Source organism: Pinus tabuliformis, chromosome 1_2 (assembly GCF_031772625.1).
Source record: "Pinus tabuliformis cultivar Carrire ecotype Pingquan chromosome 1_2, CPIR1, whole genome shotgun sequence".
NCBI classification, from domain to species: Eukaryota; Viridiplantae; Streptophyta; class Pinopsida; order Pinales; family Pinaceae; genus Pinus; species Pinus tabuliformis.
The window spans coordinates 330,290,099-330,300,216 of NC_142298.1; the positions used below are offsets into that span (position 1 = coordinate 330,290,099).

Below are 10,118 nucleotides of genomic sequence, written 5' to 3' on the forward strand. Positions count from 1 at the left end.
CCAATCCAGTAAAGTATTTTGGCAAAAAGGTCAAGGAAGAGCGGTAAGTGCAAGAGGTGCTTCTGGTGGAATAGCCACCTTCTGGAATAGCTCCATTTATGATCTCATTCAAGAAAAGAGCAGTCCTCATTGGCTATTCACTCAGCTCCTTCACAAAGATTCTGGTCAACAAGTAAGTTTGTTTAATTTATATGCTCCCGTTTTGCCAGTGGAAAAAAAAATTTTTTGGAACTCGCTTCATTCCTTTCTTTCATAACAAAATCCAGGAAATATTATCATTGCAGGGGATCTGAATGTCACCCTTGCTCTTGATGAGAAAAAGGGAGGCTCCATTGTCAGGGACCCTGCTAGAGAATGGGTTGAAGATATTATGCTGGGCTGGGACCTGGAGGATATAAAACCTACTTCAGGCAAATTCACCTGGTCCAACAAAAGACTAGCCCCAAATCATATAGCTGCCCGTTTGGACAGATTCCTTGTCCATTCTTCCTTCCTGACTTGCGGTCTAATGGCCACTTCTAAAATTCTACCAAATCTCACTTCTGACCACAAGCCCATCCTCCTTGAGCTTTCACTGGATGGCAATTTAGGCCCCATTCCATTCAGGTTCAGCCCTCTGTGGATACAGCAAGAAGGATTTCAAGATGTTGTTTCGGATGCCTGGAATAGGACTGTCCATGGTTCCCCTTTCTATGTGTGGGAAGAGAAAATTAGAGTTTTAAAAAGAAGCCTTAAGGAGTGGGCAAAAAGCTTGGAAACACCAACTGCCAAAAGAAAAGAATCTCTCAACAATCTTGCTGCCCATCAATCAGCAATGGAGAATAGTCCTGTAACTCAAAATCTCCTTCAAAAAGAAGTTGAGCTGCAAAAAAAGGTTCACAAATCTAGCAGGGAGGAGGAAGAATTTTGGAGACAGAAATCTAGAAATTTATGGTTAAAATCCGGAGATAGGAACACCAGCTTCTTTCACAAGCAAGCCGAAGCCAGAAAGCACTTCAAAACAGTTTCTGAGATTCAATACCAAAACACAGTTATAAAGGATTTTGATGGCATTAAGAGAGCTGCTTACTCTTTCTACAAAGATCTTTATTCGGCTCCGGAAGAAAACCCTATAGATCCCCAGGCCTATCCGATGGATTTAATCCCCAATAGCGTTAAGAATTCGGACAATGCCATACTGACTGCTCCGATCAGCTTGGATGAAATTAAGCATATTCTGGACTCTATGGAGCCTGATAAAGCCCCAGGTCCTGATGGGTTCACTGTCAGGTTTTTCTTGGCATGCTGGTCGACAATCAAAAAAGATTTACTGAGAATGGTCAGAAAATCCCAGAATTGTGCAAAGCTGGGAGGTGGCATCAACTCGGCATTTCTAGCACTGATCCCAAAGGAGAAAGGCGCTTCCGACTTTAGCAGATTTAGGCCCATATCATTGTGCAACTCTAGCTACAAGCTGGTCTCCAAAATAATTGCCAACAGGTTAAAGAATATTTTGCCAGCCATCATCCCTGAAAATCAAGGTGGATTCATAAAAGGAAGAAAGATTTTGGATAATATTGTGCTGGTGCAAGAAGCTGTCCATTCAAGTTGTCAAAGAAAAGAGAAAGGTATGGTTATAAAACTCGATCTGGCTAATGCTTTCGATAGGGTAAGACATGATTTTTTGTTCAATGTAATGAAGAATCTAGGTTTCTCATCCGCCTTCATAAACTGGGTGAAAGCCTGTATTGCCTCACCATGGATCGCACCTCTGGTCAATGGCCGCTCAACTGACTTCTTCCAAGCCTCTAGAGGCCTCAGACAAGGCTGTCCCTTGTCTCCTCTCCTTTATGCTATTCAGGCCTCGGTCCTTAGTTTCCAGCTTGATCACAATCAGAAAACTCAAATTCTTCCTGGTCTTAGAACGACTCAGAGGGTGAAGGATATCAACCATGCACAGTTTGCAGATGACACTTTGCTGCTTGGAGGAGCCAGCCTAATCTCTGCTAGATCCTTCAAGAAGGAGCTGGACATTTACAAACTGATCTCAGGAAGCAAAATTAACTACCAGAAATGCTCAATTTATGGCTGGAACTGCACGACTAAGGAGCTGTCTGACATTGCAAGGCTTTTAGAAATGGATGGAATTCGTAATTGGGAGTCTTTTAAATATCTCGGGATCCCAATCTTCAAAATCAAACCCAAACTGGCCCATTGGATGCCGCTGCTCGATAAGTTAAAGAACAGAATCCAAGCTTGGGGTGCTTCATGGCTGAATAATGCAGGGAAAGTCATTCTGATGAAGTCAGTCCTTATAAGTATGCCGCTGTACCAAAACTCAGTTCTCCTCGCCCCCAAATCCTTTCTCAGCAAAATGGACAGTTTGTTGAGAAGATTTCTATGGGAAGGTGGGAACAACAATGACAGAAGGATCCATTTAGTGAACTGGGAGACCATCAAGAAACCTCTTCTGGAAGGCGGCCTTCATCTACGTAACTTGGCTGCCCAAAACCTTGCTATGGGAACCAAGATCTTGTGGAATTTAGTCTCCGGTAAATCTAGTTGGAGCAAAAGAGTCATCTGGAAGAAATACTACCAAGGACATCGCTTGAGATGCCTGGATAACCCTCCAAGAACCTTAAAAGGATCCCCAATCTTCAATCTCTGCAGTCAGGCTATGGAGCAATTCAGCCAGCAACTTTATTGGATCCCAGGTAATGGGAGGAAAATTAAAATCTGGGAAGATTCAATTATGGGAGACCAACCTCTGATTCAAGTGGAGGGGCTTGCAAATATCAGAGCTTGGCTGCAATCCTCCAACTTGCACACCTTGTGGGACATTTCCACCTGGAAGAACGACCCTGATAGGCTCTGGGATTGTTGGAATTTGGGAGAGATTCCTCATATATTGCAGGGGGAAGCTTCACTTCTGCTGGATCTGCTTCAAGGCAAGTCTCCCTCAAAGGCCAACTCTAAAGACAAAAGAGGCTGGGGCTCCCTCTCAGGCTCTTACACAGCTGCCGAAGGTTACAAAAGAATTCTGGCTGTCCCTTCTGCTCCTCCTAACCCAGCTATTTGGAAATTTATTTGGGATTTCCCCTCTCTCCCTAAAATTGACTTTTTCTGTTGGACTGTTGCGCACAACAGCATCCTCACCAGAGACAATTTGAGAAGAAGAGGGATGGAAGGGCCCTCCAGATGCCCCCTTTGTGTGGCTGCCGAAGAAAATGTCAATCACCTGCTGTTGCTCTGCCCTTTTGCTCAGGTAGTATGGAGGGGAGTTCTGAGGTTAAATCATGCAAATGTTGTTCTTCCAGAAAACATCTCTGATTTATTCCGAACCTGGGTCATTCTATCTCCCTTTTGCCTTAAAAAAAAAAGTCTTCTCAAAATAAGCTGGATGTGGGTCCCTAAGTTTATTTGTTGGAAGCTGTGGTTGGAGAGAAATAATAGGATTTTCAGAGGAGAAAGCTGCAATCCTACATGAGTAATTTCCAAAATCAAAGCACTGCTAGGCGAGGCTCTAGAGGCCAACTCTACTTCCAGGAATGAATTGAAGTTGGTCAAAGAAGAGGAGCAATGGCTCCAAGAACTGGCTCCGAATCTGAACGAAAGATCCACACCTCCTGTCCCTACCCATGCCAACTGGGAGATCAGACTGGAGGAATAGGAGTTTATAAAGTGGAGATCAACCTTAGATGATCACTGTTTGTTCTTTGATGGGGCTTCCAAAGGAAACCTTGGGGTGGCAGGCAGTGGTGGTGTTCTCTTGAAGCCTGGAGGAACGACAGAATTTCGATTCCATTGGGGCCTGGGCACCGAAACCAATAATAGAGCAGAGGCTCTAGCACTGTGGCAAGGGCTGAATCTGGAAATTAACCGAAATATCCTCTCTCTCTGTGTATTTGGAGACTCTAGGCTCATCATCCAGGCAATGTCCTCTCATAAGACTCCTCATCAGATCCATTTAGACACTGTCATCAAAAAAATCCAACTCCTTCTGCCCAAGTTCAGGAAAATCTCCTTCTATCATATATTAAGGGGGCTAAACTCTGAAGCAGATCTGGAGGCCAATCTTGGTTCCCTATGCAATCGAAGAGTTCTGGTGATTAATTCGAGGGAATCCTACTATCCTATTCCATAAGGTCTTGCTGTCCGATCTGCTGTTTCTGAACCATTGGTTATTTCGATGCTCTGCCCTCCTCTGCTTCTTGGGTCATTCCTCAGGGTATTTCAAAGCTGTAAGAAGTCTTGATTTCAGGTCAGACAACCCTATTTTCAATAATCCTACACTCTGTCAAATCTTTTCTTGCGGATTCAAATCTCCCCTAAAGTCTTTCAGAACCAGATCTGATCCTATCCGACACCCGAACATTGATTTCCGCTCAAATCTGATCTCCCTCAAAGCTCTTAATCCCCTAATAGAGGCTCTCGTTCTGTAGATTCAAGAAACGCAGTTCTGTGTGATGAAGACCCTCAAGCCTCTGTTTTTCTGTGCGATGAAGTTTCTCTTAAGCTCGATTCTCCTTTGCTAGTTGGTACAGGGTTGGTCCAAAGAAGTTCGTTGACCGCAGTCGCTTCAGCGTTCATAGCCGAGTTGCTCCTTCAGCTATGCGGATTCCTCTCTTATCTTTTCATCTATTGCTACTGAAATGAAACGTCTGTTGTGATAATTTCTGTGCTAGGCGTTAGATTGACAGATCAGTTCCTTTGCTAGCTGGTACAGGGATGGTCCAAAGAAATCCGCTGTCCTCAGTCGTTACAGCGTTCAAAGCCGGGCAGCTCCTACAGCTTTGCGGATTCCTCTTTTCAAATCATCTGTTGCTGTTGTAATGATTCGCCATTGTGTTAATCCCTGTTCTAGGCGTTAGTTTGACAGAACAGCTATGACTTTTCTCCTTTTGTCAAGCTGAATTGTAATTGCTTGCGGCAGGCAGTTTGCCGCCATAAATAAAATCTTCAACCGTTAATGTCAAAAAAAAATATCTCAAATAAGTAACCATGTTATTACATGTTGCAAACATAAATTTCCCCTTAAATTAAAAACAAAATAATCAAATTCATTGAATTAAGGTGAAGACATCAGTAAAAAAAAACCTTGGCCATCGAGGGACATCTATTACTAATAATCCTCGTTGAAGGCATGCAGGGATTAATAAAAAGAAGCAACCCCACGCTGGTATGGTGTTAGAAATGGAATATGATATAAAATTTATAGAGAAGTAACATGAGCATTGTTTTATAGTGGTTTTTAATGATGGATCATGTACGTCTTTTACCTCAATTTACCAAGTTATGTGTTTTAGGGGATAGCTTAATTTGGAGTCGTTAATGTGGTTGAATATAAAGTTATATATATATATTTTTTAAGATAATTAAATATTTTGATTAATAAATTTATTATAGTTTATTTTAAATACGGATTTAATATGAGTTGAAAGGAATTTAATTTTTACATGTGTAAAATTTTTATGAGATAATGTTATTTAAATGTTTTGTATAGTTATTAAAAAAAAATATTTTTAGATTTTTCATAATTTTTATTTTGGGGATATGAACAAATTTTTAATTCAATTTTGATCACTGTTTCTTCACGTGTTAAATTTTTTATGAGCCAATATTATTTAAATGTTTTGTATAGTTATTTATTTATTTTTATTTTTAGATTTTTCATAATTTTTAATTTGGCCAACATGAACAAAATTTCAATTCAATTTTGATGACGGGGACAAGTTACACATCATAATGGGCTGTAGAATGAGCCGAGTTCAATTCAATTTTGATGACGGGACAACATTGCACATCATACTCGACTGTAGAATGAGTATAATTTATTAATAAAGAAAAGCATTTTTATTGGGTTTTGAGTATTTTTATTGAGAAATTTTAAGTGAGTTAGTTTTTTTTTAATAACAATGATGTGTTAATTTATATTTACAGATAAATAGATAGCAATGAGTGATCGTTGGTTTTTGTGGAAAAGTAGAAACACAAAAGTATTTCATTTTACAATGCAACGCCTTCAAAGACAACAGGGAAAGCTATGCAGATATTGTGGCAACTAATTCTTGGGATAATCTATTTAATGAGGGGTTTGTCGAAAAGCTAGAAGCGTTTATTGTGAGGCTTCATAGCTAAAGAGCCAAATACATCAACCAGAAGAAAAAGAACAATCAATAAATAAGCTATCTTTAACCTTGTACACGTTAAAACAATTTTTTTTTTGTTAATTTGATAATTAAATTATAATAATTTTCCACCTAAAAACAAAAAATACATTCTTATATTTCTTTTAAAAAACCAGAAAAATCTATTCAATTTTGAATGGGTTCCTCATTAAAATTTCAATATAATTACAAATTCGCTGGAGCATTCAAATTTTATTATAATGATAAAAAGTATTGTAACAGTAAGGGGGTTCATTATGTGATGAAGGGGTTAATTATATGATGAGTATGCATATCCCTAATTCTAGAGAATTTAGTGAATATATGAGCAAGTAATTATCCTCATGGGTGGTTTGAGGTGAGTACTTTTATTGTGGGTGATTTTATACATTGAATTGACGTTGAAGCTTATCGTGATTGCTATTTTTTTGGATTGGATTTCACGTGAATGTTTGTAATGTATCTATATCTATATTGCTCTAATACTCGCCTAATCAAGTCAACTTTACGATGGGGAGTTTGATTTTAATCGCCTAATCAAGTCAACCTTACGATGGGGAGTGTGATTTTAATGGATATAAATAGAATTGAACCGGTTTTTTATAATAAAAAATAAAAAATTTGACAAAAAAGTTTTAGTAAATTTAATAATTAAGAATATGTGTATTTTAGAAAGTTACAAGTTTAAAATTAGAAGTGGTAGAATATGTATGCCTTTATAGATTTAGCAGTGAAATCACTATTCAAAAATAGGTCCCTTGTCTCATAAGCAAAGAGATCTCATACAAAGTTTCTTGTCCCACAAACAAAAATGTCTCATACAAGATCCCTTGTCCCACAAACAAAAAAAATTTATTTCATATAAATATTTTATAAGATTAATGATTCTTTTAAATATATTAACTTTAATTAACATCCCCTCAATTGGTAGGTGGAGAGTAGTTGGACAATAATGGTGAGATTTTTTTCTTTTCTCTCTTGTCAATGTCTCAATTCCATGAAACATAGGCCAATATAAAAACATAAAGCAAAATTTTTCATAAAACTAGTACTTCACCATGCTTAAGTCCAAGGTGGTTTCATATATACAATTTGTATTATATTCTACAAGTAATAATGAGTTATTGAATATTAATCAAAGTGTCTCAACATGTTCAAGTGCAACGTGGTTTTATATATAATTTGCATTATATGCCAGAAGTAGTACTGAACTATTGAATACCAATCAAACATGTTCAAGTGCAACGTGGTTTTATATATAATTTGCATTATATTCCAGTAGTACTGAACTATTGAATACCAATCAAAGTACTTCACTAGATTCAAGTCACGGTGGGCTTATTAGATGTTCTGGAAGTAATATTGAATTCTTGAATATCAATCATGTTTGGTTGATTGTGGTTCTTTCATCCCCTCAAACAAGTACGGCAGCATGTTCAAGTCAAATGTCATTATATATAAAACGCATATTATTCCTTGCACCTAATAAGTCAAAGGTTATAATAAGATTCATGTTATCTATTGCACCTAATACATGTGAAAATTAGTATCCAATTGCAATCATTGCAATCATGTTTGGATGTGGTCTTTTGTCTTTATCACTCATATATATATATTTTTAAAATTAAAGTAGATATATTGTATTAAATAAAATATTAAAAATATAAATAATTAAAAAAATATAAATATGTTTATTATAATGCTTTTCGATTAGCTGTTCATGTGTGCTTTTGTCTTTATCTCATATATATATATATATAGATTTAAAATTTAAAGTATATATATTGTATTAAATAAAATATTAAAAATATAAATAGTTTTAAAAAAATATAAATATGTTTATTATAAATTTTTTTTGGATTAGGTGTTTTTGGTAGTTATAAATAGCTGTGTTACTTGAAAGGTTAAGGTCTAAATGTATATGGTTTATCTCGATTTTCCATCCAAGTGAGGTACGTGATAATATGATGTTCATCATGGTTAGCCACAAGCAGTGTAGGGTTTAATTGCTGATAATCCAGAAGGTTCTAAAGTAAGGATTCTAAACTCAAGGCACTCGTGACAATGATGAAAAAAGCATCAATATGATTACTAGAATGAATTCTCTCAAGTAGGCAAACAATAGATTGATGATAATGGGTGGGGGATGTGCCATATTAAACATGATGCTTGGGCAAGCTCACTAAAAGGCTAGGTCCCCTCTCATTCTCTGTGTTTCTCTTTGCTGCATCATTTTGGCTTAGTTTCCTCCTTGAGTTATGGGTCTTCATAAAAAAATTTAATCCCTTTAACCAATGGACCATGAATCTAATATTGTTTATTCTGGATTTAAGACATCTGTGGTATATATCTTTAGACATAGTTACCGGAGAATCCACAGTAAAACTTATTTTTCGTCAACGTTTCAAATCCCAACTGGGATCCATCTCTCTATTTAGTTTGGAATTCAAACTCTATGTGGTTATGGTGTTTGGGGTAGCAAAATCCTAGGTTTCCTATGCTAGGATAAAGAGTGTTGGTACAATTGGAAATCATCCAGACCTTTACATAATCTTCTCAACTCTACTAGTATCAAGCATGGGTAATCTCTCATTAATTTTCCACTATTGTAGGACTTGGGCACTGTATGTCTACATGGTTAGTAGGTGATTGCTTTAGTGTTGTGTTCAGTGTGGATTGTTGAGGGGGGGAGGAGCCCCCCTTCGTTGCACCAATTGTGTAGCGGGGGGTGGTCACAGGAGGTTTGAGGTGTGCTCGTAACCCCACTTTATGGGGTCCATGGCAACGCCTTGAAAAATTTTGGTTTTGGACCCTATGTTAGGTTGGGTGGACCCACCTATGGTTTTGTGCATGATTTTCGCACATGTTTTTTGGACGCGATGGTTTTCGGTCTATGGTATTGGATGCTTTGGCATGTATAAATATGTATTATAACATTGAAAGGAAAATTATGAAAAATCAAGCTGGTAGTCCTGGTTTTGGGATCCAGGGGAAAATCCCTGTGTATATGTGTTTTATGCGTTATGCTCTCACATTGTTTATTTTCTATGTTTTAGAATTCGTATGTAGGTAATTTCTGTACGAGGTTAAAACCTACACTCTGGGCTATGGGAGTTGTTTCATATTTCTCTAACCAGATCTCTGAGGTTTGTTATGAATATGGGGTAACAACAATCCTCCTCACCTCATTGATTCTACATAGTATTCTAGAAGCTCTCAACATCAATATAATTATGACTATGAAATATACATACTAAAATCGTCCTCTTTTCCAACTCATCGAAAATAAACACTTATATTACCATCACATTCATCTTGTCGAGAACTTTCCAAAGATATAAATTGTATCTCAATCTAACACCCAGACTAAAAGTTATGCCCATTTGAAGTTTGACCAGTTACATTACACCACATTAGAAAGGGACCTCCATGTGGCATCCATGTGTGACCCACATGGCCCTACCACATCACCTGAGTAGTCCCAAATCACTCATGATCACAACGTGGCACCCACATGGCCATTACTAGGTCTTCATGGCACTTGCCACCTCTTCCCAAGCCAGTGAGTCCACCAAGCCCAACTTTGTCATGTTGCATGGAAATTATTTGTTATATTTGGTTCCATGGAAATTCAAGCTATGACACGTGATCTAATGTTAAATGCCCCTAGACCCACAAACCTTTAGATTACTTAGTTATGTTGTGGAATGTAACACCCTCCTCCCACATCTACCCAAGTAAACATCCAACCGAGGTAACCATGTTACAACAGTTACTATGATATGATTCAACTCCCTATGTGTTATTTAAGGAAGTGGAACCGATGAAACATAGCAACACATACCTTCCAGACCTACTACAGAACCCCCAAGAGTCATCCAAACCTTCTAGGTGACTAGCCCAAACTAATTGTTTACTACATTAATTACCCAGTCACTCCCATGACATGGGCATGAGTTCGACTACGACCCT

General features: G+C 37.8%; 1 protein-coding gene across 1 annotated transcript; it reads left to right on the forward strand.

Moving 5' to 3' along the window:
• Nucleotides 1-508: 508 nt before the first annotated feature.
• On the forward strand, nucleotides 509-4,850 carry LOC149205707 (uncharacterized). Its single transcript, XM_089397483.1, has 4 exons — nucleotides 509-874; nucleotides 1,040-1,318; nucleotides 1,841-3,244; nucleotides 4,680-4,850. Exons 1-4 carry the CDS (start codon nucleotides 509-511, stop codon nucleotides 4,848-4,850), a joined length of 2,220 nt encoding a protein of 739 aa, XP_089253609.1.
• Nucleotides 4,851-10,118: the final 5,268 nt, after the last annotated feature.

Bases quoted from the DNA above. Each gene is read 5' to 3' on its own strand.
- LOC149205707 (XM_089397483.1), top strand. From the start codon at position 509: ATGGCCACTTCTAAAATTCTACCAAATCTCACTTCTGACCACAAGCCC. The intron at 1,319-1,840 runs GTCAGAAAATCC...TATGCTATTCAG, and splicing joins AAAAAGATTTACTGAGAATG to GCCTCGGTCCTTAGTTTCCA. The intron at 3,245-4,679 runs GTAGTATGGAGG...TTAGATTGACAG, and splicing joins TGCTCTGCCCTTTTGCTCAG to ATCAGTTCCTTTGCTAGCTG.